This window comes from Aspergillus pseudodeflectus, assembly GCF_044049435.1.
Source record: "Aspergillus pseudodeflectus strain CBS 756.74 chromosome Unknown BJX68scaffold_100, whole genome shotgun sequence".
Classification (NCBI taxonomy): domain Eukaryota; kingdom Fungi; phylum Ascomycota; class Eurotiomycetes; order Eurotiales; family Aspergillaceae; genus Aspergillus; species Aspergillus pseudodeflectus.
The window spans coordinates 1-25,840 of NW_027263876.1; the positions used below are offsets into that span (position 1 = coordinate 1).

The 25,840-nt window shown below is 50.7% G+C and overlaps 6 protein-coding genes across 6 annotated transcripts; 3 read left to right on the plus strand and 3 right to left on the minus strand.

Moving 5' to 3' along the window:
- Positions 1 to 204: 204 nt before the first annotated feature.
- BJX68DRAFT_24634 (histidine kinase-like ATPase domain-containing protein) lies at positions 205 to 6,004 on the minus strand. Its single transcript, XM_071041633.1, has 2 exons — positions 451 to 6,004; positions 205 to 381 (listed from the first exon to the last, which is right to left on the minus strand). Exons 1-2 carry the CDS (start codon positions 5,511 to 5,513, stop codon positions 300 to 302), a joined length of 5,145 nt encoding a protein of 1,714 aa, XP_070892456.1. The 5' UTR covers positions 5,514 to 6,004; the 3' UTR covers positions 205 to 299.
- Positions 6,005 to 6,215: 211 nt separating this feature from the next.
- BJX68DRAFT_24642 (TRAPPII-specific subunit TRS120) lies at positions 6,216 to 11,305 on the plus strand. The gene is made up of 3 exons (XM_071041643.1): positions 6,216 to 6,579; positions 6,697 to 7,679; positions 7,750 to 11,305. The coding sequence occupies exons 1-3, from the start codon at positions 6,414 to 6,416 to the stop codon at positions 11,014 to 11,016; spliced, it is 4,416 nt and encodes a 1,471-aa protein (XP_070892457.1). The 5' UTR covers positions 6,216 to 6,413; the 3' UTR covers positions 11,017 to 11,305.
- A 39-nt stretch (positions 11,306 to 11,344) lies between these two features.
- Positions 11,345 to 15,144, minus strand: BJX68DRAFT_259634 (Sec1-like protein; the record flags this gene model as incomplete). Its single annotated transcript, XM_071043735.1, has 5 exons — positions 11,345 to 11,376; positions 11,747 to 12,656; positions 13,280 to 13,849; positions 13,932 to 14,957; positions 15,028 to 15,144. 5 exons carry the CDS (start codon positions 15,142 to 15,144, stop codon positions 11,345 to 11,347), a joined length of 2,655 nt encoding a protein of 884 aa, XP_070892458.1.
- Positions 15,145 to 15,359: 215 nt separating this feature from the next.
- Positions 15,360 to 17,717, plus strand: BJX68DRAFT_249879 (lysophospholipid acyltransferase). The gene is made up of 5 exons (XM_071042175.1): positions 15,360 to 15,492; positions 15,605 to 15,649; positions 15,718 to 16,836; positions 16,900 to 17,631; positions 17,691 to 17,717. Exons 1-4 carry the CDS (start codon positions 15,471 to 15,473, stop codon positions 17,379 to 17,381), a joined length of 1,668 nt encoding a protein of 555 aa, XP_070892459.1. The 5' UTR covers positions 15,360 to 15,470; the 3' UTR covers positions 17,382 to 17,631; positions 17,691 to 17,717.
- A 464-nt stretch (positions 17,718 to 18,181) lies between these two features.
- On the minus strand, positions 18,182 to 20,841 carry BJX68DRAFT_24684 (putative serine-rich protein). The gene is made up of 3 exons (XM_071041708.1): positions 18,677 to 20,841; positions 18,414 to 18,610; positions 18,182 to 18,361 (listed from the first exon to the last, which is right to left on the minus strand). Exons 1-3 carry the CDS (start codon positions 20,550 to 20,552, stop codon positions 18,323 to 18,325), a joined length of 2,112 nt encoding a protein of 703 aa, XP_070892460.1. The 5' UTR covers positions 20,553 to 20,841; the 3' UTR covers positions 18,182 to 18,322.
- A 1,944-nt stretch (positions 20,842 to 22,785) lies between these two features.
- Positions 22,786 to 25,595, plus strand: BJX68DRAFT_259637 (Sucrase/ferredoxin-like-domain-containing protein; the record flags this gene model as incomplete). Its single annotated transcript, XM_071043736.1, has 6 exons — positions 22,786 to 22,840; positions 22,892 to 22,932; positions 23,093 to 23,473; positions 23,522 to 24,051; positions 24,541 to 24,826; positions 24,888 to 25,595. The coding sequence occupies 6 exons, from the start codon at positions 22,786 to 22,788 to the stop codon at positions 25,593 to 25,595; spliced, it is 2,001 nt and encodes a 666-aa protein (XP_070892461.1).
- Positions 25,596 to 25,840: the final 245 nt, after the last annotated feature.

A 25,840-nucleotide genomic window follows, 5' to 3' on the forward strand; every position in this document is an offset into this window, starting at 1 on the left:
AAAAAAAAAAAAACACCAGTGCTTACTGTTGAAATGAGATAATGTGCATGATTGTCACAATGAACAATTTCGAGAAAGATTTGACACCTGGAAATGGCGATTAAACTTAATTGACAGGAGTGGCGCAAGAGGCAAAATTGAAGATTTACTTGGGAAAAGACGAGGTTGGGTGGAGCGGAAGACCAGTTCGACGCTCCATCCGAATTCCATGGTTCGCTCATAAATCCTAGATCTAGATACATTCTCAACTGATATATGTAATTCATGCATGCCAAAACTCCAAGCAACTCTATATCCTCTTACGCAGAACTCTGATTCTTTGCAGCGACAGTGGCGATCTTGGCGGTTACCTTGGGGAAGTATTGTTTCACAAATGCTTCGCTGTGGAAATCGTCAGTATACGAGAAACCTCCTCTTCCATAGTACCGGGGGGGTGGGGGGGAGCAATACGTGTAATAGGAATGGACCTGGCCGTGGTCCCCAACCAGATTGTGCGCCAACTCGTGACAAAGTACCACCCACCAATATATCATAACCTCCGCCTGGTCTTTTGGGTTTCGGAGCAATTCCTTCTCGTGAAGCTGTTGGAAATAGTAGAAATTGCAGAATATGCTACCTGCCCGATTGAAACCAATAGACTTTGAACTTGGGTCATAGAAGATGCTCAGCGTGTCGGGTTTCAATGAGAACACTTCTGCACAATCAAGCAGTATCGAGGCGAACAAGTTCATCCCGAGGCTGTTGTTTGACAGAAATGCATTCCTGTCGGGAACGGCTCTGGAGAAGAGGATGTTGACTCTGGAGGGAAGTGTGGCAACAAACTCTAGATCATGGCCAGGTCTTTCGTCGCAATATGACTTTACCTCTTCCACTTGTTTCGTTTCTGGCCGCGAAAATACCCCAGATGATCCATGAGGTCTGCTGGACTGGATGGCAGAAAGCAGTTTTTTCTGTACCTGGAATGGAGAGCTGACGTTCACTTTTGTGTCCTTGGGCGACTCTGCGGAATCGCGCGGGGGGGGATCTGTAGTAGGTGAATTGGGCGTGGCGGTAGTCTCACTAAAGGGGTTCCAAGTCCGGTTGCCATCCTTGAAATGTTTCGTGAAACTTGAAAACAGACCACGGCGCTTCTCCTGGGCAGAACCTGAGGGTGAGGTGGGCCGTTGATCTCTGGATAATGGAGAATCGGGAAAATCCCCAGGCATCTGAACCTGGCCATTCTTTTCAGGAGTCTGCATCAGAGCCTGCTCCTGTGCAACCGCAGCTTCTTTTTCCTGGAGACGCCGGTGCTCTTCTTCCAATTGCTGCTGGCGCCGATCCTCTTGGATCCGAGCTTCCTGAGCCTTTTGCTTCAGGATGCGTTCAACATTGTATCCACGCGCTCTCAATTCCAGCAAATCAGTCTTCAGTAACATTTCCAACGTGAGAGCGTAATGTAGTTTCGGTCTCCAGAGGATAATATGCGAGAGGACTTGACTGATTTCATAAAAGTCAAACGGGCCGGGGCATATCCGCATGACACACTCTTTGGATATATCGGGGATGATGGCCTTTCTCTGCTGCTTATAAGATACTCGGCGACCTTTGAGAGAGCGGGTCATGGTGATGTTATGGACAATCTGGACTCTGAGATTTTTCTCAAGCCATCGGCTGTTACGCCGGATCGTTTCGGCGGTCTGATCATGGAGGAAGAGTCTTGAGCGTTCATTGATTAGTTTCAGCAGCTTGGCAGCAGGACGTTGGTCAGCGGCCACGGCTCCCCAGTGAGCTCGGTCTTCCACTAGTTGACTTATTGGTACTGCCCCTAGAGCCACGTAAAACTTCTCGAGTACTTCCTCTTGGGGTGCTGCCGGTACGTGCTCTTTGAAAAGAACAAAGCTTTGAAAGTCGTCAGCCACAACCACGTCTTTTGCTGCGGCCAGGGTCCATTTCCGAATGCTGTCCTCTTCAGTGCCATCTTCCTCATCACCAGAGTCTTCGGGTTTACTCTTGATCGTCTTCTCGGTCTTCTCGGTCTGCTGCTGCTGCTGCTTCGCTGTGGGAGCAATATCTTCACTCGCCAGTAAAAATGCCGACTTCTTCATCTCTGAGAAGAGATCCTTGTTCTTCTTCAAGACAGCAATGTCATCCGCAAGCGTTCTCAGCAGTTTGAGATACCTTTCAGCACTTTGAAATGCAGAGGATATTCTCGCCGGCTCTCTGACCACCATTTGTGCAATCTCTACCTTGGTCGGCTCTCTCTTTGATCCGACAGCCATCAAAAAAAGATTTGCTTCCTGGCCAAAGTCAACAAAGTCAAATAACTCTTTGTAGTCTTCGCCATCTCCCAGGTAGCACATTATGGGTGCTACGCGTTGGATAGCTTTGCCTTTGGTTGCATCATCGTGCGTGGACACTGGAACTATCTCAGTTTTGCCAACACGGTCAATATCTCGCGGGTTAAGTTCTGAAACTCTCCCCGCGAGATACCTGAACAGCACCCTCGCGTCTTTCTGCGTAGATGGAGGTCTACGGATCAAGACATCAAGGCATTCAGACATTTTGGGATGCTGTTTGACACCGAGCTTGGAAGCATGACGATGCAAATCTCCACGGAGAATACTGAAACCAAAAAGTGAAGCCCCTCCGTCCGTATAGCACTTGCCTGGGACGCTAAGGTTATATTGCCCTTCGGCAGGTAGTCCGAACAGGTTTGCTTGTTTGCCATTCAAACCTTTGTCGAGAAAAGTGTTGGAGCGTTCAAGCGGCAAAAACGGTTCTGTGACGGAGCTGCAATCGAATTTGCTGTAGCCGTTTTTGTCATATTCGGCCACGTAATATGAAATGGCCTTTGCGTGCAGAGCCCAGTTATCTGAATCCGCTGCCTTGGCCATAATCCGAATTACCTCGACAGCTGTGGGAAAGCTCCTGATACCCAGCCGGGTGAGAAACTTGCCCTCAGGACTGTTGGGGATGTACTTTCCCGGCCAGTCAATGATGGGCAGCCCTAAGGCTTTGAGAGACTCGTCCGGTTCAAAGAGCTCTTGGACTTTGTGACGTGTCCGCTCAGACGCTTTTGGATCACCAGAGGCAGCGCTCATCTCAGCCGTACAGAAACGGGTGTCTTTGAGTCGCTTGATGTCGCTAGCAGGAATATCATTGCTGACGGATGCGAGGTACCGTATTAAGTCAGTGTGACTCCATTTAGCCTCACGCGGAGGCCCTCCTTTTTCTTCCTCTACCGAATTCTGGTTGTTCAGCAGACGCTCGAAGATAACCCCGAGCTCAACAGTCTTGCGTACGCCCAAGGCGCCCAAAAATTTCTCTTTGGTGCCTTGCAGTCCATGAACAACAGGCAAATCGTCAAAGAGACGAACAGAAGGAAAGTATGTTTCTTCGGGACGCTTCATGCCAACTTTAGTCGGAATGACGGCGTGGGGTTGCAGCTGATCAATTACACTCTGTTTTGCAGAGGGACTAAAGGTGTCCCATTGCTTCGATAGAACCGGAAGTACTTGAGCCGCGAACGAAGCGGTCTTGGTGATGTCCTGGGATAGAGAAAGGACGTTTCGGTTGCCAGAGTTGCTAACGAGCCAACACAGCCAGGGAACTACTTGCAGTTCTTCCCACTGAAAAGCCTCTAGTTCCTTCTTTTGAAGTGTCCTTGTATACTTGAAGGGCATCACAGCTGGCGGCAAGGGTAGGTCGGCCGGTATACGCTGAGGGTTCAAGAAGAGCGTTATTCCGGAGAAAACGATTAAACCAGCAGTGTTGCCGTTTTCATCGTCAGCGTTAGCTACCGCAACATTCAATAGACTTTTCACGGCGTGTGAATCGAGTTGGCCTGAAATTGCCCTTTGACCCAACCAGGAGAGGAAATCGATGATTTGAGAGGAACGCAAGGTCTGAGCTTCCAACTCGCGCTTGACGTCGGCGACTGTAATTTCAGTTACAAGTCCGAGCGCGGTCAGCTTTCTGACGAATTCTTTTGAACCTTTTGTGAATTCTTCCGGCAAAACTGGTATAGAATCTATAAAGTTTAAGTCCCTGGCGGCGATGCGCACCTGGTAGTTTTGAACGATGCCGCAGGTAGAGAGGACCTCTATTGAAGCATTTTTGTGACACGTCCAAAAAGCATCCTCCATTGTTTGTCCGAGTAGAGACGATGGTGTGGATTCGCGAAAAACGAACTGGTTTGCGGTGTGGATAGCTTCAGGAAGTACTTTCACAATGTCGTCTTTTCGAATCTTGGACTGTTTCGACGGATCTTTCGCGGCGAGTATCCTGCCTTTTATCGATGCCATTTCTGCGGACCAAGCGATTCGGCAGACAATGCCTGCTGCCCTTAGCATCTCCATATTCCATTTGCTGATATGCCTCGTATTGAGGTCAATACTTTCTCGTTCTACGGTGGGGATGACGGATGGGGCAGATATGTGGGCATTGAGGCCAGTCGTCTGATGCGTTGGAAACCCAATAAAGACTCTACCTCCCTTGGATGAAGGCAGGATGGAGGACAGAAACTCTGATTGTGACCCGGAGGCTTCGGAGGCGCGACTTGTATCGTACGAAGGTGTCAGTACAGCAATCGATGTTTTCTTAGGTGGAGGCTTTCGCGTAGCTCGTTCGAGTTCGCTGCTTAGATTTTGACCGATGGAAGCCTGGACGCTTGCTGTATTGATATGGAGAAACACCGATGCTGTTGACGTCTCGGTCAAATCTCCTGAAACGCCTGCATCCTCCTTCTTCTCAGTATCCGCCGGTTTCTCAGTCACGCTCTGGGTGAGTTTGGATAAGAAACTGCGTAGTGAGACAGTAGTGTCTCTAATGCCTTCGCGCAGCAGCGTGCTTGCATTAGGGTTCCAATCAACAACTTTCATCCAGACAGCATCAACTTGAGCAATTTCTCTAGTGACACCCGTAATCTTCATTAATCCATCCTGAGTTTTCGTTTCAATATCCCTTGGAATGGCGAGAGCGGTCCCTGGGGCAGTCTTCTTTAGCAAGCGCAATATATTCCAGTCGTCAAGCCACAGCTCTATACATTCGAGTTGAACAAATGTAAGGCTACTAGATAGGAATTGGCAGAGCTGCATTAATGACGGGACCGGGGATGTGTCATTGCGATAATCTAGGACAAATGTCGTTTCCGGGTTGGCCTTTTCGTCGAGCTGTAGCCGACGAGTGAACAGTGCATTGCCCTTCCAATAGAAAGCCATGGCATCTTTCCCAGAAGACACAAAGGGGTCCTCACAGTCATCGAACACGCTGTAAAACCCGACTCCAAAGGCTCCAATTTTCGTCTCATCCGGATTGCCATCCGCGATACGCTTCAATCTCGCCCAATCTTTTTCGCTGAACGGAAGACCGTTATTGGAGATCAAAAGGCGCTTGACCGTATGATTCGATATCGTGTGCTTGATCATGGCCGTGCTGTCGGCATCGGAGGAGGGCAAAGGAACGGAGGTCGACGGTAATGTCTCGAATCTTATGGTGACTTTGGTAGCATTGGCATCGGCAGCATTTTGAATCATCTCACGCAAGACCGTCCTTTCAAACACGTATCAGAAGCCTATATGGACACGATTTTTTGAGGATAGAGTTATGACGTACCATTTCCCTGAATACCTAGCGAGAACTTTTGAAATCAGCCCACGGGTGTCGACTGTGACGGCTTCCTCGTCTTCTCCGGAACCCATAGTACGCGCTCTCAGCGCATTAAAATCAATTTTCTGAGCCATAATGTAGTTTATAGGAAAATCCAACACCAGCGCTAAAGGAGAAAGCAGATTCGAGGCGACCAAACGACAGAGGGACCTGGACCAGCAAAGGATGACAACAAGATATTGATGATACGAGGTAGGATGCAGCTTGTGGGCGAAAAAAAAATGATCAATTATGGACAGAGAGTGTATCGAGCACGACGAGAAGTCATGACGTACCCAGGAAGGAGGAAGGAAAAGAGAGTGTTTAATAGTTTGCCATCTGAGACTAGTAATTGCCTTCAGGATGAGGCTCCCGAGGCAGAAGCTTGCGCTTATCACCCGGAGGTCCCTATCACTTGTTATCGGAGGTGCCTGGCTTACTTAAGCCGCACTAGTGCGCCGCAACACGACCCGCGGAGTGGCCGCTACGGGGCACGAGAGGGGCCCACAGCGTTACTGGTGACCGCTCTGAATAGATTGTACACAAGTCTGGAGTAGTAGCTCTGCTAGACTTTGACCACCACTTTCTCAATCGCTGTTTGCTGCCGTGGACGGGTGGTAAAGGCGACTCGGGCACAGTTGGCCTCAGGCGCGTATCTAACCTCTTTATCTCCACACACCTCGGCCTTCGCCCGTCCATCGCTGCGTATGTACCGGTGTACGCCCGATTGGAAGCAGCAGTTCCATGCATGACGCCCGCTATCCGCATCGCCTCCTTCAAATGTCACGATGGGTGTTGACCCTCTTTCCCCCATCGCGCCTGCGCGCCTAAGGGCTCTGGTCCTCCCGGTTGGTAAAATTAGGCGATCCCGATTTCTGAGTTTCACTGCAAGACTCCAAGCCGAAAATGTTGTCCGCCTTGGAGACATCAGTCCCGATGCGCGACCCAATCGAAGTAGGTGACTTGGGAAAGATAGAGAGAGAGAGCGAGGGGAGAGACTGCGAACCTTTGCTCTGGCATGCTGCAAAATGGTGGCGACCTTTTGCTAACGTTTGTTATTGTCCGCTATAGACATGTTCTCCCCGCTCGCGTTTCCGACAGGCATGATTCTCTATGACCTCTCGTTTTCTATGCCTCCCATATCGCATCTGGAACTGTATCCCTTTGAGATCTTCAGGGAGCCACTCGTGATTCTCGCTGTAGCCGATGGGGCAGAACTCCGTGGTGGTTTGAATCAGAATGGCTCGAATACTGGCCCGGCGCCCACCCCCGACGGTCTCGAGCAGCTTGTGCAAGAACTTGGTTTGCTGCAGGAAAAGAATCCAAGGGCGCTTGTTCATCAACTCTTGATATTCGATTACAATGGAGTCAGCAAAATCTCCAATGGGCCGAATAATGTGCTCTGGATTCCTCCCCCGCAAGCTTCCAAGGCCACAACTATGAAGACCGTGCTGTGTGATATTACGTCCCTTGTGCTGTCGGAGATGGATGAATTCGCGAGAATGATTCAGAGTATACCGTCGATTGAATCCCCCAAAGCCTCGTCCTGGGGTCCCCACCGCGGCCCAGATCTACGCCGGCGCCCGACAGACAAATTGTTTCACAGGATGACAATGCCTGCACAATTCCCCACCAACCCGAATGGCACCCCAGAAACGCCTCAGGGCTCTAGCAAGAGCTCGCCGGCGCCAGAAGACCATGAAACACCCACAACATTCGACGAAATCACGCGATCCATACAGCTAGCCAATCGCTCCAGCACAACACTCGGCAAACCCAATTCCGTACCATCCTCTAAAGAACATAGCCGTGATCGTATGTCTGTGAGCGGCCTCAGTGCCACAGATAGAACGAAGAACCGGATCAAGGGTCGCTCGGGGGTCGTAATAGGAACCCTCTTTCTTCAGGCTGGAAGATGGCCGGATGCTCTGAAGGAGCTTGTTGAAGCGGCATCCAACGCAAGGGCAAGCAGCGACTACGTGTGGCATGCCAAAGCCCTCGAATCCATTCTCCTTTGCCTCTTGATGTTTGCTTGGGCAGGCATGGATTTTCAGGTGGGATATTTTCTTGTTCACTCCAGTGTGTTTTTCTGCTGGCTAACCTTGTGTGTGTAACTTTTGATAGATTCCCCCGATATGCTATCCCGTCGCTGATAAATCCTCCAAGACATCATCGGCAACCACTTTTGACCCTACTTCTGGTCAATTTTCTGCTGGGAACCGAATCATATCACTGCAAAACCTGTCGAATCTTTTGCCAGATCTAGCAAACAACATTGTGAACCTCTATAATCGCGCAGCTAATATCACCGACGAACCACCTCCTCAGCTTGTCTTTTCTGAGACCGTCATTCGTCTATCAAGATTATTAGTGGCTACACGCCTCCGAGACGGTGCACTGGACGACAATGCATTGAAGCACATTGTCGTCAATGAGCCCTTACAGCTATTGGTCCGCCCAGAGCGGCCTCGGGGGTTGACGATCCTTCGCAAAAATGAAATCGCAAACTTCCTCTTTCGTGCGTTGCCGCTCGCTGCTGGTTCAGACTTGCCTGCTACGGACGCGATACCCATTCTGATCGGTGTTGTGTCCGTCCTGAATACTTTGGACTTGCCACGGAAAAAGGCTTTTGTATTGCGAGAGCTTTTATCTATAACTGTTCCAGCACTAGTGCAAGCTCGCAAATTAGGTGCTGCTGAAGTTGGGATTCACCCCGCTGCAGGCTTATCATCGCTGAGTGATACGGCTTTTGATATTAACGCTCTTGATGTGGGGCCTGGGAACATGGAGCAGAGTATGCGCTCACTCCTCGCTACGATAGGAGAGGTATACGGCGTCCAGTCTTCTGGAACTGCCAGGGAAAGCGTCTCGTCCGGTTACGATTCCGTAGCAGAGATTGTTGATCGCTCGTTCCGCCATGTCGTCCTAGATCGCTACGGTGACTTGAACCTCAAGATTGACGTTCTCAAGATGTGTATCAATTCATGTGAAGCGCTCCCGGATTTTGGCGGTGTCCTACGATTCACTGTCGAGCTTCTTCAGACGATTCGCGGGGATCTGATGCTCTCTAGGTCATCGTATACGGCACCTTGTTTACAGCCGGATGAACAAAATCGTCTTTTGAACAATATTAAGCGGACTGTTGGTGCTGCCAATCGGCTTGGTGTATCGGGCTTGGAAGCGGAATACTGGGACGATTTTTTGATTCGTGGCGTCGAGCTGTTATCTTTGCCCGACCCTAGAAGACCTGTTCGTCGGTCCAAGTCGGAACTCGACGCTGTCGCAACAACCAGCGAGAAGTCCACGAAAGATCCGTTCTTGTACAATCCCTTTTCCAAGAGGACTACTGGCAAAGCAGCGGAGCTTCTCATGGTTGCTGGTGAGCATGCGGCCTTTCAAATCACGCTACAGAATCCTTTTGAATTTGAAGTGGAAATTGAACGTCTTCGTCTCGAAAGCGAAGGTGTACCCCTTGACGCTGTGACCGAATGGGTACTCCTTCCGCCGCTTTGCCTCCAGGACATCACAGTGTATGGAATCGCAAAAGAGGAGGGTTCCCTGAAGATCACAGGTTGCTCCGTGAAGGTCCGGCACTGCAGGGAACGCAGTTTTCCAATCTTTAGAGATTTCTGGAAACCTGATTTAGACGTGAAAGTCAAACGAACCGGTTTGGCGGCCAAGAAGCCTTTAACCGACCGTCCCTTGTCCTGGAGCTCCACCACCTCCAAAGATGGGAAACCCGTTCCGAAGAAGGGGCCTGAAACATCCTCTTGCGAAGTCAAGGTCATTCGGCAGCAGCCATCCCTTATCATAGAGTCACTGTCCCTCTCCCAGTCCGCAATCATGGTCCTTGAGGGCGAGAGGGCATCTTTCAACATTACTTTACGCAATGTGTCGTCATGCGACCTTGATTTCATAAACTTCAGTTTTCAGGACTCGACAACGAAACAAATACAGTCCGCCCTGAGTAACAAGGATCTTTTGCCGGTGGAAGTGTACGAGTTAGCATTGAAACTCACAAGACCCGCCCTGCGATGGCGCAGGGAGGAGGAGGAGGGCTTGGATCCAGGCAGCTATTCTATCCCAGCCGGACAACGCTCCACTTTTACGATTGATGTCAATGGCAACCCCGGATTGCAGGAAGCAACTGTACAGATTGATTACGCCAGCATCGGGGTCGCCTACGGCGGCCTACCTGACGTCCTTTACACCAGACAACTGTTTATTCCACTGACCGCCACAGTGAACGCTAGTGTGGAAGTCGCCCGTTGCGACATATTACCCTTTAGCAGCGACTTTGCATGGTGGAATAAACGCACTGCGACGCAAGCCTCTGAAAGGCAACTCTCTGAATCTTCAGCTTCCACTAGCAGTGATTATTTCTCTACAGTGCTTTCCAACCTGGCCCAAGGGACTTATGGTTCTGACCATTGCATTCTTCTCCTTGATCTTCGAAACGCGTGGCCCAATCCATTGTCCCTGGCCTTGGGCGTCTCTGATGCACCAACCACCAAGGACGACTTGATTAGCAATGCCGAGAGCGGCCAATATGTCGTGCGCGAGACACTTCAACCAGGCCAAATATCGCGTTTTGTTCTCGTTCTACCCCGCGTTTACGTCCAAAACCCGCATGCCGCAGTACCTTTTCTAAGCACAGGGTCCAAACGACAATTTGTTGTCAGTGCACATAAAGTTACCTTTGACGGCGAAGCGGCGACACGGGAGGCATTCTGGTATCGCGAAGAGCTTCTCAAGAGAGTCCGGGGCACTTGGAAGGAGGCTTTGGGTGGGCGAGAGGGGACGATTGACCTGAGGAACGTGCGCTTCAATGCGCGCATGGTGGACGCATTTCGCCTCGAGGACGTGGAGACTACCTTCTCCTTGAAACCGTCCTTTTCCGGCAGCGATGAAACCGAAGATTCGGATATGGTCGCACAAACTGGCAAATCCAAGTATAAGGTGCCAACTGATGAAATGCTCGATCTAATCGTCACCGTCCACAACCGCTCCTCCAGACCCATCCATCCCCTCTTACGACTCCAGCCCAGCCTCCGCAATCAGCCGAGTAACGTCGCACTTGACCTCCCGCGGCGCCTTGCCTGGACAGGCATGCTACAGCAGGTACTACCCGTGGTACACAGCGGCGAAAGCAAGAGCGCCACTGTTGGGGTTACCATCCTCTGTCGGGGCGAGTACGAATTCGGCGCCACGGTTGAGGAATTGCGGCTCGCCCGCCCAGCGCCCGAAAGCGAGGGGAACAACAGCAGCAAGAACCCCGATAACCCATCCGCAGACGATGGCTTCATCAGTGACACCTTTGGAGCCGACATGGCCAAAAAACGACGCATCTGGCATGCTAGAGATACATGTGTTATGACTGCTCACGATTAACGGCCGCAAATCATAGAGGACTGAGACTATGACGTTTTACCTTTTGCATGGAGGCATTTTCTTTGCAATGCCATCGCAACCAACCCTTTGTACAATTTACTGATCGATTAACAAACACAGAGGTATGTATGTCGATGTACCTCGGCGATTGATAGAGGAGGAGATGGGTTACATCTGTTGGTTGCGCAATATCCCATTTCCTACACATATTCATAATGGGGTTTGGACTGTCAGGCGCAGCAGCAACGTGTCTGGATGTGTTTTCGCGCCCTCAGGCCTATGTACTGGCTTTTTTTTTTTTTTTTTTTGAAGCATGCACGTGGCTGCCTCACATCTTCGGACCCGTGATTTTTGTCCATACTATACATGTATATTCACTTGGTTCTGAAGCCAATAAATGACTGTGCATATCTAGACGTCATACAGCCCGTTCTTGTAAGCTTGCTCGTCACCTCTTTCCTTTCTTCGGTGCCACTATGGCTGTGGTGGCAATATATAATAAAGTGGAATGCTTTGATGTCGAACAGCATGACAGCATATTGTGCGCAAGCACGAGAGAAAGCCTATATTTTGGTGACCCTAGATCTTGAATCCTGATCACAGCTATGGTCTCCTAGACCAGCTTTTGAGCCATGATCACATTATCGGTCTCTCATCACTTGCTACCCTCTCTATCCTTCCTGCTCCTGCATACTCGACGCAGGCTGACTCGCCTGCTGCATCCCAGTACCAGCGGCAGCCGACTGCTCCCCTGTCGGAAAACTAAGGTACTTCCAATCCTCGATCTCCTCAATGATACACTTGAGCCGATCTCGAATGCTCTCCACGGCATACGTCCCTAAGATAAGCCTCAGCGGCGGATACGAGCAATGACCCAGCTGCCAGACTAAATGCGCCGCCTTGACCGCGCTAGCGGGCTGCTTGTCGCCTAACCACATCAGCATGCGCTTCGCATGCGCTGCAGGAGCCGTTGGCGTATTGTACGGTTCGCTTGGTGGCTTGACGAGGAAGTGGCCATATAGCGGTAGCGGAGAGGACAGGTTATGCACGCTATCGGCGCTCGGGAAGGGCTCCGCAGAGACGAGATCACCGACGTCGTCACGACGCATGTGGCCTGGTTCCACGAGGGTGGTCTTGATGTTGAAGCTGTCGACTTCGTAGAGCATGCTCTCCATCAGACCCTCGACGGCATATTTTGAGGCACAATACGGACCCAACCCCGGAACACCCAGTGCGCCAGAGGTCGAACTGAAAATGAGATATCGCCCTGACCGACGCTCGCGGAAATGTGGCAGCGAGAGTTGAATCATATTCAGCGTCCCCGTAAAATTCGTCTCGAACTGGTCGCGGATGTCGTACTCGTCCTGGTCCTCGCAAGAGCCAATGACGCCGTAGCCGGCGCAGTTGGCGATGATGTCGATGCGCCCGAAGCGCTCGATTGTGCGGTCAATGACTTGTTGAACCGTTTCGCGAGCGCGCACATCGCAGAGCAGTCCCAGGCAGTTTTCGTGCTCGGCCTCGAGCTTTTGCATGGCTTGTGGACTTGTTTCGAAGGTGCGGCCGACGGCTGCCACCAGGTCGTCGCGAGACAGGGCGGTTTTGACGAGTGAGCGACCCATGTGGCCTGTTGCACCGAAGATCTGGATCGCGAAGATATTTTAGGTTAGAAAAGGATTCGCGGAGGATTTGGGGCAAGTGCATCTACCAGCCAGACGAGGGGTTTCGGCGGGTTCTGAGGCCCTGGAGGGTCGGTCGTGGATGGGAGTTGGAGCTTTGGTTCTTGGTTATGAATTGTCGCAGTAGGCGACAGGGCTGTTGACGCCCTTGTAGGAGAATTTTGGAGCTCCATGAGGTATGAAGAGTGTTTTAGAGAATGTGTGTTAATTGTGAGAGGGATATCAAAACCGAAGGCGTGCAACTTGAATCCCAGGATCTCCGCATCTGGAAAATCCGGGGTCTCAGCAAACTACTAGTACATAAGGTACTCACTACTCTCCTACCTAGGGTATGGTCTAATGCTTGCTACCCTCGCTGCACCTTTAGCTTGCTCACTCGGTGCGCAACTAACAGTTCAACATAAACTATTACCATTCATTATAAGAGTCCACCCTGAGATATGCATAACGCTACCAAATGCAGCCACAAAGAACGCCCATTCGCCAAGAAAAACGCGCATCAGGCTACATAAGTGAATCTATCGTCCGAGTTCCCTCCGAAGCCGTCCAGCAGCAGTCGAGGGCGCAGGATCGGGCCATCCACTGACAGCATCATCAACTTCCTCTAAGAAGCTTTTACTGTTATGGACACTTGTGGCGGCCAGAACCACCCGTACTCCCGGTGAGCTGGCGTTGACCTGGGCTACCATCTTCGCTTCCTCATACGTGGTTCCGCCCACCATGAAGATGATGATATCCTGCGGTTTATCACGAATGTGGCCTCCGCCCTCCAGGAACGGATACTGAAGTTCCTTCAGTTTGCCTTTGATCAGGTTTTGAAGAGTCGCCTCCAGCCGAGGGGAATGCTGCGTGTAAACATTCTCCACCCCTTTCAGGCCTTTGAACCTGTCGCGAGCACCGGAGAAGAGCGAAGTGGACTCAAAGAGATCTGAGAAGCCGCCGGCAATAGGTGGAGCCTGAAGGGAGTGGTGGTAGGCAAGTACTTTGGGAATGATGTTGACCCGATGCGAGGGGACATTCCCCGCAGTCACGAGTAGGTCGAGGAGTACTGGAAGAGCATTCGACGGCTGCTTCTCATATCTGATAGCATATAGAGTCACCAATCGCAGCTTGCTCTCTGCAGGTACATTTGGTATTTGGATAACTCTTTGTAGATTCTGCAGGGCGTTGTTAGCTTTGTAACCAAATATTATCCCTCGAAAAGTATAAAAGAAAGAAGATGCTCGGGTGCATTCATACCTTCAAGTCATTGTTATGATTGTCGTTGCAGGCCAAGCTCTGCTCCAACTCGCTCACATCGAGCAATGTATCCTCCCCGACTCGTCGGCTAAGTTCTCCGACCAACGTTACATGTTTGCTCACGTTGCCGGAGAGTTTGCGGAACTCGGGGTAGTCTTCCACAAAGCGCTTCATATCGGCGATGGACTCGATGTTCATTGTATTCTTGGTCTTGACCTGATACTGCTCCACGTATTCTTTGATGTTTTGCCCCAAATCACCGAAATTCTGGTACATATTTTTCTTGAAAAAGGGATCCTGGTCTTGTGAAAGAACAATCTCCCGCAGCTCTGGACGGATTTCGGGTACGTCTCGTAGGTCAACACGCCCATTATGTATACCCATCAATTCATGGACCATAGCCTGATACGTCCATTGTGTAAGAAGAGGTGTAATAGGGTCGTCGCGACGGTCAAGAATTAGTAGAATTGGTGGAGTGTCGGTCTTGCGGAAATTGAAGAGTTGCTCTTCCTGCGTCAGCTGATAGCGAACCTCTGTCGCCAACTTCTTTGCCAGTAAGCTATTCTTCTCATATCGAATCAAAGGATTCTTCTTGAGTGCAAGCAATGTTGCGATTACACCCTCCGTTGTCCTCTGCAAAGCGTCCGCATTCCACACATCTGGCGAATTGGCCCATAGGCGCTGGTTCGGATGACCCAAATTTAGGGAACAGAGGTCCGGGTTGATAACGAGAAAGTCAGCAAAATGTTCCTGTACGACGCGCACCACCTCGTGTACGTCGGCCTCGGCTAGGCGCTCGAGGGAGGATTTGCGGATGATGTTGCTAAGGTAGATGTAGTATTCCCCATACTTTGGTTCGCGGAGTTCATCAATGAGGAGCTGGATGGAGGTCGGAGAAGGTCGCACGAAGCAGAGACAGCGTAAATGCCGCATTCGTTCACGAGCGGCGTTGTCCAATCGATCAATCAAGTATACTTCGTGATTCAGCAGGGCGGATTGGGTGATTGCGGTCGACACGATTGGTACCTAGTTTGATCCTATTGTCAGCTCTCAGCTTGTCTGGGCCTTGGCAGCGGAGGAGTCGCGAGTGTCCCACTGTCTCACTATCAAGAAGTAAGATCTTCATCTTTGTAGTAGAAGACCCAGATGCCGATGGATCACCAGCGGTGACCATCTTGGAGATGTAGCCAGATACCGCGGCGACGACGTCCATGGTGCGGGACAAGGGGCTGACTGGCGGGGATGCGAGGAAAAAGGTGACGGGAGTAAACGGGATCACAGGCGAGTCATGAGGAAGGAAGGCGGAGTAAATCTATGCAGAGAGCAAATCGCGTTGAATGGCCGAGAGGTGGGAGTGAGAGTGTTGTGCCAAGCGTCCAGATCTGATGATCCGCCTTGTGATTCCGTCATTGGTTTTCCAACTCAACAACTCAACAAGCATTCTTGAGCCCAAGTCTTCCCTTTCCTCGGTTCCTTCCCCTCTCCTCTCTCATGCTGCTCGTTCTTCTATAATAACTTTCCCAACTGGGTACCGCTACTATGCTTCCAGGCATCGATTATCGTGAGATATCTCTTTTTTTTTTTTTGATCTCCTAGCAGGTCCTGGGGGTGTGAAGCTATGAGCTTGAAAGCTTCCGATCGACTCGACTAACGTTACTTTTGCTTCTTCTTAGTGTTTGGCATTCCTGCTAGGATTACTGGAGCTTCCGTCGATGAGCGTAGGTCCCTCCCATCTTGCTATTCCTCACTTTGACTTGTTTCAGCTAACGTGCGGGGTTTCATATAGTCAAGCTCATTGCCTCTTTCCTTCTCTCGTTCCCTTTGGCAGCGCTGCTGAAACGGATTCCAGATGCTCAACCCTGGAAGAAAAATGCGTTCACCATTGCCGTATCGCTCTTCTACCTTGTCGGCCTCTTTGACTTGTGGGACGGTCTCCGCACAATCCTGTACAGCTCTGCGGGTATCTACGCCATTGCATACTATATCGATGGCTCGATGATGCCTTGGATTGGCTTTATCTTCCTGATGGGTCATATGTCAATCAATCACATCTACCGACAGATTGTGAATGACCCCGGGGCAATCGATATCACGGGAGCTCAGATGGTGCTCGTAATGAAGCTCTCCGCTTTTTGCTGGAACGTGCATGACGGCCGATTGCCCCAAGACCAGCTCTCGGATCCTCAAAAATATGCTGCCATTACCACCTTTCCCTCGCTACTCGATTATGCGGGATACGTGCTGTTCTTTCCTGCTCTTTTTGGTGGTCCCGCATTTGACTACGTCGCTTACCGCCGGTGGATTGACACAACGCTCTTCGAGGTGCCTCCAGGCACTGACCCATCCAAGGTGCCGCCGACCCGAAAGAAGCGCAAGATCCCTCGTAGTGGAACACCTGCTGCCAAGAAAGCCGTGGTAGGCCTGGCATGGATTGTGGCGTTTTTACAGCTCGGCTCGGTTTACAACAAGGACGCGGTTCTGAATTCCGGTTTCTTAGAGTACTCCTTGATTCGGCGAGTCTGGAGTCTGTATGCGCTTGGGTTTGCGACTCGCACCAAATATTACGGTGTTTGGTCTTTGGCCGAAGGCGCGTGCATTCTCTCCGGAATTGGTTACAATGGCTTTGATCCCAAGACAGGAAAAGTGTTTTGGAACCGCTTGGAGAATATTGACGCTTGGAAGCTAGAGACCGCGCAGAACTCCCATGCCTATCTGGGTAACTGGAACAAGAACACCAACCACTGGCTACGAAACTACGTTTATCTGCGAGTGACTCCCAAGGGGAAGAAGCCTGGATTCCGCGCCAGTCTAGCTACATTCACAACCAGCGCCTTTTGGCATGGCTTCTACCCCGGATATTATTTGACATTTGTTCTAGGGTCTCTTGTTCAAACCGTTGCCAAGAGTATGTAGACTCCTGGTGCTTCTTCGAGTGTTCTTTTCTTTTCCGTGTTTGCTGACTGTTTAGATTTTCGACGCCATGTTCGGCCCTTTTTTCTTTCTCCGGATGGCAGCACCAACGGCCCCTACAAGCGCTACTATGACTTTGCTAGCTGGTTTGTGACTCAAACAGTCATGTCATTCGTTGTGATGCCGTTTATCTTCCTCTCGTTCACCGAGTCGACATACGTATGGCAGAGCGTTTACTACTACGGCGTCATTTTCGTTCTTGGGGCCCTCGTTTTCTTCTCTTCGCCGGCAAAGGGCATTCTCGTCAAGAAGCTCAAAGCCCGCGGCCGACCAAACGTCGTCCGCTCAACCAGCACCGACAGTCTCCACGAGCCAACACTTGGTCTGCCAAATGATGCGATCAAAGAGTTCGACGAGGCAGTGCAGGAGATCAAGTCCGAGATTGAATCGCGGCGCAGGCGAGGCAGCATGGTTACCATGCCGACAGGCGAGGAGCTCAAGGCTGCTATTGAGGGCAAGATCGGTCGTACCATTGGCTAAGCCTGGTGTTTATCAGCTACCTTCCGACAAGGATTGGCGGCAGATGGTCCGTTTTATATACTATATTTGCTCCTGGTGCGCAACTCTAGCCGGCTAGACCAGGCGAAATCCTTGATAATCATAATCTTCCTCTATAGACTGTTACGGGCATGATATGCATGTTCATTGCTGTTTTGTACGGGGTGATTCAGTACGTTGTTTCATCCAACCCGGCAATTGCTCTCTTCTGTATAATATCATCTTGAAAAAGGTAATGTTAATGATTAAATTTATATCGCAAGTCTAACGATCAATCTGAATCACTCCAAGTCTGGATATAGGCTATTTCAGCAAACCACTATGCATTGAAGTCAAGAAGTATATCTAAATATAATATCCACAAACCCAATCCAGTCCAGTCCCAAATGTTTATACATCAGTACATATGTATGTGGTTGTAGAATAAAAAGAAATCGGCTGAAAAAAATGGCAGCCAGTGACAGAGCCGGTGAAGAAAAAGAAAACATGTATATAAGACAGTGGCTTGTCATGAGAACCCGCAATAAAGAAGAACAATTACCCTTGACTCCACGGTTGGTGATTGCTTCCATCGCTAATAAAGTGGTGGAAGAGTCAGCAGAAGTAAGAACAACGCCGGGCTTGGAAAGAATGAGTATATAAAACATTATGTGCATCACGTCGTGTAGTCGTATCGAGTATTTTGGCGCGAAAAGAGAAGCAAGAGGGTGAGAGAAGGGGAGCGAGAAGGAAGAAGTAGAGTAGGTTGGCGAAGATCGAGAGGGAGAAGCGAGGGAGGTGTTAGTGCAGATAAGCGAACCGACTTGCGCAGAGATAAAGGATAGATCGGTTCGACCAGAAGAAACTGGCCCAGGCATGCCTGCGGGAAGAATGGAAAGGTAATAGGTTGAAGCGTGAGTAGTGGCTTGGGACAAATGTGCTTTCTAGAAGCCCACTGTAGTTCCCACAACAGCTAGTGTGATCTAGACCAACGTTAGTCAACCGATAGCATGAGCCAGTCGAACTTGAACTTACAATGATAGTAATGATCACCAACCCCAAGGGGTTCATCCATCGATTGAGGTTTCTCCACCACCGAGCGTTCAGGTATCGTCTACGTTCAAGATCATAAAGTCGCATCTTGAGGGTGGCCTCGAGCTCGGGTCCACGGTTTTCCTCCATCATCATTTCCGGTTTTCTCGGCAGAGGGAGGAAAGACGCGATAAACCATGCTGTACAAAAAGACATATGCTGTCAGAACCAGGCAAAAAAGGGGGGAGAAACGGGTTTTTGCTTACTGAGGGGACAAATGAAGCCCAAACAAAAGGACCAGACTTGAATATTCCGCCGTCCAAGAATTGGTTCAGTCCTCGAGTCCAAAGACGGAGCACGCCAAACACTTGATTTGGGAGCAACGACTCGCCTATCTGGATAAAGGTGTGGCGACCAGCTGTGTCGCAGCCGATGGAGGGATGATCCAGACCTCGTGACAGAAGACTCGGGAGCCTTCACCCAGTGGTTGCGAGGATCTCGAAGATCCGAGGGAGGCTCAGTCACGTTGGACGAGGTTACATTGGACGTTGCATTGGACGAGGTTCTAGCTCGACTCACCACGCTGGCAAAGCGCTGAATGACAGTAGAGTTGGATGTGACGGGCCGCGCCGATGGCGGCCGGGTAGTACCTTCCACCAGGGAAATGGTAGAATTACCGGCCGGGTCTTCGGAGGTGTAATACATTCGAGCCCATGTGGGGAGATAGTTTGCCACAAAGCTCGAACTCGTACCAGGTCGCTTGTTGTTGCTTCGCGTGCTGCTGCTCCTTGAGCTTGAAGTCTGGCTGTTCGGAACCCCTGGGTTGGTCGGGCGGGGAGGCAAGCTGGCCACACTGTCCAAGAATTCGTCATCCTCCGATTCGTTTATCAGCCATACAGAGGACGACGTAAGTCTCCGGCGAGTCATGGCCGTAGGAGGTGGGGTGAGCTCTTCAGACATCTCCCCACCAGAATGACGATGATCCGTGGGAGAAGGGAAGCTAGAGTCGACTTCGGCTGACCATCGGGAAGTAACTGTGGACAGATGAGAGCGAAACCGGTCAGAAGAATAATCACCAGAAGGGCCAGGTAGATTATTATCCTCCTCGGACGAGCCTGCCAACTGTGACACGTTGTCCACTCTTGATCCAGATGAGGAAGGTGCCCTGATAGTCGGGTATTGGATGAACACACCGCTATCCACAACTCCGGCTTGAATATCAGCACGGGGGGCAGCACTACCTGATGACGAAGTTGCAGAACGGGAATGGCTCCTGAAGCTTGGCCGAGATCCCACTGACGGGACCTGGTAAGGGGGGCTAGAACGAAACGAATGAGAGCGGGAGGCTCCTCCTAGCTCAGATGATGAGCCATGTGTCCAGGGCCCAGCACCTGCATATCGGATGACCGTTCCCAGGGAATTTAGCGAGGACAACGAATTGGAGCGCGAAGCGGAATCCTGGTTTGAGGATGCGCCAATACGAACGAAATTGAGGCTCGAATTGTCCAGGGCCACGTAGTTTGGGCTTGAAGGTGGCCCGATGGGGACGAAATTAGGGCTCGAATGGCTTGAAGAAGCATTCCCTGCACCAGACGGTTGGCGAGAAACTGACTCTGGAGGAACAGTCTTGACAGTAGTAGGTGCGATTTGTGGTAGCGTAGATTCCTCGTCCGAATACGTAGCGGGGGAACCATCGTTTTCTATTCTTTCGCGACCTAGGGGAACTGTTTGTGGCAATGAAGACTTGCTTGAGTCAGGGTCGTCCTCCCATAATTGCGGTGGGGTGTTTGCAGCATCAAATGTTGACGAGAGGTCCCATGGATCAGCACTTGATTGATCAATCAAACTGCTATCCATAAGGTGACTGATGTCGGTGGAATATGTCCCTGTCGATGCGCTCGGCCCTTCGTCGACATGAAATCGAGAATCTGGGACAAACTCATGGCCTTTTCCAGGTCGAGGTGGGAGAATTTGCTCGGGTTTCGTCGGGTAAGGAGTAGCTGTATACACATGGCGCTCTTCCTGGCCAGGGTGCTTGTCGCTGACAGCTCGGAGGGACGCGGGCGGAGAGCAAGAGTTCGTATGGGATGGAGTGCGTTCGTGAAGAGCTCTCCTCTGGGGAGAGGAATTGGTCGAACGCATCTTGTCGAGATGACGATTAGTTCATTATCAGTAAACACGAATGCGACACTTAGAGCGGCAGGCTCAAAAAAGGGCTCAAAGTATAGAAAGAAAGGAATTGAAAGCCTCCACAAGATTATTGATTAGAGGTGATATAATAAGAAATGAAAACGGCCAGGGTAGAACAGGCGAACGACTGCGCGATGGAGAAGCGAATTAGAAAGACGACTGATAGCGAGTATAGCCGGTCGATGAAACGATCAGCACGGTGGCGGCTGTTGATGTTTTGTTGTGGTATATAGAAAATTCTTGACGCAACCAGGAATGCCTCGACACAAAAACGACGGGAAAAGAACGGCGACGATGTCCAGCGGTTATTTGATAAAAGGAGCGTATTTCCGACCGAGGGAACGACAGGAATATTGGCGATGTACAAGCGACAGCCGAAGAGAATGATTGCAAGAACGGTAAAAGAGCGTCTAACCGGAGAGCTGGAGAACCACTGGAACTGTTTCTAAAGGAGCGACAAACGACAGAACGACTGGAAGGGCTGAGGGCAAAGGGACCACAACCTGAAACAGCGAGACGCACCCGCAATTATGTATTCAAGAACCTTTCCCCCTTCAGCCCAGGAATTGAGTTACCCAGCGGCGGTGAGCAGCAGGGAAGCTAGACTCGAACGGACCCAGGGGCATGCACCAGATGGCCTGGAGCGAGGCTGGAGCACGTTGAACCTGCGCGATTGGCGGATAAGGCAGGGAAAAGGAACCGCGCCGCTTATTTTAGCAAGACATCCACCTCTCATTATTTTGCCCAAAGGGTGTGTGGCTCCGGTTGCATTTGCGCTGGTATTTGTCTTCGTCATCCGCGATCGAAGACTAAGACCGTCCGTGTCTAGGATAATAATATCTATGTATCATCTCGGTTCCCGGTTGCCCCGAGCCGTGAAAATAAAGGCTTCAAGATGAAACACACATGACGAACTTGAGTTCATTTGCCTTGCCGCTAGTCGCGTCATCTCAGACAGAAGAAGCACAGGAAGCCTTTGGAGAGCACAAATCCAACTCGTCTCCTGACTCAAATTCCTCGCTGCTTTCACAATTCCAAGTTGAGCGGATGGGTGGAAAGGAGAAGAAGAGGGCGGCCATGCAAGGTACGGAGTAGCCCTCGGTCGTACATGCGGCTTGCATAAGTGACTCTGTGTTGGAGGAATAGCAATCCACGAAGGCCAGTCCATCCCACTTTTTATGCCGGATAATATACCTCATCACATTCCCCATGGCCGAAGCCGGTCTCGGGCGAGCAAAATCCCACGAGGTTGCCAATTAAGGTGAGGTGACAAGTCGCAACTGTGGAGTCAAGAGAACCAGACTCGGCCCACCCATGGTGGCTGAGGGACGCTAACAACGGACTTGAATTCTCGAAGGCCTCATTATTGGCATGAAAGAACGGAAATTGTCCCTGACGATCCAATAACAGCCTGGCGTCAGAGGAGCGAACGTTTAAAGCTGAGAATATCTGCAGGCCCAACCATTGAAAAGCCATCACGATGCAGAAGGATCACCCTAGGTTTGCCAACTCATCGACAGTGGAGTGAGAAGTGCCTCATCAGTGACACATCCGACTCTGTCTCCCAAGAAGGAGAACGATGTGCTTTCGGGTGGAAGATGGGCGCAAAAGGAGGGATCAACCAAATTATATATGATGGCTTCTGGAGGAAAGGATGGCGAAAATGACAGGCTTAGAGCATGACTAGTACAACGTAGAACGTAGATACTGAGAGGGAAAGAACGAGGGACTCAAATGGTGTGCTGCTTCAAGATCGAACCTTGCCTCGCTCACTGGACATCGTCTTCACCAACAACCACTATCATCGTTTTATTGTTACAGTGGCAGTTGAATTGAAGATAATCTCCATCTTCTGCCATTGAAAGACCTCTCCAATATTACGCTCTGGCTGCCTGGAGTTGTGGTGGAAATTGAGACAGCCATGGGCGGTCATTGGTGCCTTTTTGCCTCAGGCCCACGTCTGCGCGTCCTTTGTTCTGCTTTTCACCTTGACAATATCAAGAGATGCTTTTGTCGCTGTCCTTGCCATTGACGCCATTGGGAGCCTACATCAATAGCTGTGTCCCTCTATTTCGAGTGGGATATTCTTTCCAGTAACTAGCCATCATTTCAACATCGATCTCTCTCATCTTGAGCTCAACCCTTTACACTGCCGAGACACGAAACTATTTCGTGAACACGGATAATGGCCCCGGTCAGCCTCCTCGCCCGCCTCAAGAGCTTCTACTCAAAACAAGATGGTTAGTTCTTCCATATCTTTCTGTTGGGACGTTTTCTTACTGCCAGCTCAGATGAGCCGGCTATCTCGGCCCAGGCAGCCGCTTGCATATCGGTATGTTCTCTTGGTCTGAGCGTGCTCAGCGCTTCTATAAAAAGAGCATTCACTCGAACTTCGAGAAAGGGGAAGAGTCTTGGCCCCTTCATCAGTTCTCTCTCTCTCTCTCTCTCTCTCTCTCTCTCTGCCGTCGAGCCAGTGCTGATGAACTCGTCAGGTCTGCTTGACAATAATTTATGTGCTGCCATTCTATGTATCACCGGCGACCCGGCCATCTGCTACTCTTAGTCGCGATGCGCCGTCGGTAATCCGGGCCAGAATTAGGGCCGTCACACTGTCCTGCATCATATGTACCTTGGCTGTGCTTTGGCTCATTGTTGCCAAAGACAACGCCACCATTGCCGATGCCCTCAAGCTCACGGGATGGTGGCCCCTCAGCTTAATCGACGTCGTACGTAGCCTCACTTTAACGGCCATCCTCTTTACAGGACCCCTTTTCGAGCGCGGAGTTGCCGAGGGCGAGTGGAGATATTGGCTCAGGGGGGCTCGAATCTCTGAAACCCTCGGCGGGTGGATTGGATGGAGGAACTATATCGCTGTAAGCCAGTCGACTACCTGACCGAAAAAAATCAATCTGATCAATCAGGGCCCGGTTACCGAGGAGATCATGTTCCGATCAGCCATAATTCCCCTTCACCTTCTTGCCAAGGTCGACCCTGGGCGAATTGTCTTTATTGCTCCCTTGTATTTCGGGGTAGCACACGTGCATCATTTCTACGAGTTTCGACTAACCCATCCGGATACACCAATCCTCGCTGCAGCGCTTCGATCTATCTTCCAATTCGGATTTACCACCATTTTTGGTTGGTATGCGACGTTTGTGTATCTTCGCACAGGCTCTCTCCTCGCTGTCATCCTCATTCATACATTTTGTAACTGGTGTGGGCTTCCTCGTCTTTGGGGAAGGGTCGAGGCCGTCGTTCACATTGGCCCAACCCTCAACAGGGGAAAAGAGGACTCTGACCGGAGCATAGTGTACACCTATGGCGAGCTCAGTATAGGATGGAGCGTCGCTTATTACGCCCTTCTCGTCGGCGGGGCGATTGGTTTCTACTATGGCCTGTGGCCGTTGACAGAGTCTTTGCATGCATTGGTCGAGTTCACGGGCTCCACCAAGTACTAAATATGTGAGCACCTTCGGGGTAATCATTCAGGATCGTTGTGATGGATTTCTGGGTATTTATGGAGGAAGCCTTGGTTACGCAAGACTATGATAGCAGAGCGCACCATCTATCGTATATACCCCCAATAAAGTGGTTTTAATGCTGCTCTGTCTTACTTATCCCGTAGTCCCAAGTGGTTACTTAGTCCGGAGATAATTTGCGGATTAGAATGATTGATCGACAAGCTTGTCGGCCGCCTAGCTCTTATCTCCGAATGGACCTCGGAGACTTCGGGGAACAAGAGTATTGTCCCTACGTCAATTTTACACATTCACATAATTTAGGAGTTCTCACTCCCAAACCCGCCACCCTCCTCTAAACTACAAGTATATTCATTCTTTGCGATGAATATTCGACCAATCGGCTGGCGGTCGCCCGCCATCCAATTACCGAGATCAAGAGCCATCTTTCGAAGTTTATCGAGCTCCCATTGTCTTTTGAGCCAACGCCGTATACCTATAGAAATCCCTTCGCCGTTTCCGGTGACCAAAACGTGTCCGGACCCCAAATGTTCATGTCCTGCGACGCCCTCTATGCCCGACGGTCTGCCACTTGACCATGACCACCCGCTGAGCGGAACGATGGCGGCATACGCTCAACAAATAGTCGTCTGCACGGGGCAAAGAGACTGGACGAGTCGCATTGAGGATGATGGCCCAGATCAGAGCTGGGGCGGCCTAGTGAGAGGGCTGAAGAGACTGTTGGGACGCGGTGGCCCTTATGCAGACGTAAGGCACATTTCCAGTTTCGATTAAACATCGTTTGACTGACCTCGTTTGCTTCGGTTAGCCCTTCAACAACGTTATGATTACGAATTCCTCCTTATCCCAGTCCCCCACTTCATCATCCTCCGCGGGCACCGCATCAGCCTTCCTTTTTCCGAGCTTCAAATATTTCCCATCAATTCCCACTCATATCTCCGGTTCGCCTGAGACCAGCACCGACTTGTCAACCTTTGTACGAGCGTACCTTTTGCCCACGAAGCTCAGTCCAATGACGGAAACCCTTCCAGAGCCGCGACACAGTGACCTTCTCCGAAAACCGGACTTGGCATCCAGATTCACCGATGCCGTAGAGCTAAAACACTCCCCCGTGATCCTGATATGTGGCCACGGCGGCCGAGATATGCGATGCGGGGTGATGGCGCCAGTACTTGAGGAGCAGTTCCGCAAGGTGCTGGGGAGCAAAGGGATATTCGCGCCAGCCGATGCAAGCGCCAGTAGCAATTTTGACAGCCCAGAACGTGCCCATATTGGTTTGATCAGCCATATTGGCGGGCACAAATACGCCGGAAACGTAATTATATATATCCCCAAGGGTATGAATTACGAGGACTCGTCCGCGCCCCATCCGCTGGCCGGCAAGGGGATTTGGTATGGACGGGTCGAGCCTAAGCATGTTGAGGGTATAGTTGAGGAAACCATCCTGAAAGGCAAGGTGGTGTCGGATCACTTCAGAGGTGGGATAGATCAAGATGGTGATATTTTGAGGTTATAGCGCGCAAAGTTAGCAAGCTAGAGGCGCAACTAGCAAGCGAGGGTTTTGTTGTAAAGTGTACGATATCCACAAGACGTGTTGAGTGAGAGGCTATAGACAGAAAATATATAGTTCTGGCTGGCTCACTCCGAACTGAAATGGGACCACCTTCGACGCCATTCTCACCACTATACTCCAGAAAGAAACCATCTGTATATAATCTAATCCATAAACTCGCTGAATCGGGATACTAGTTTCCATACTTT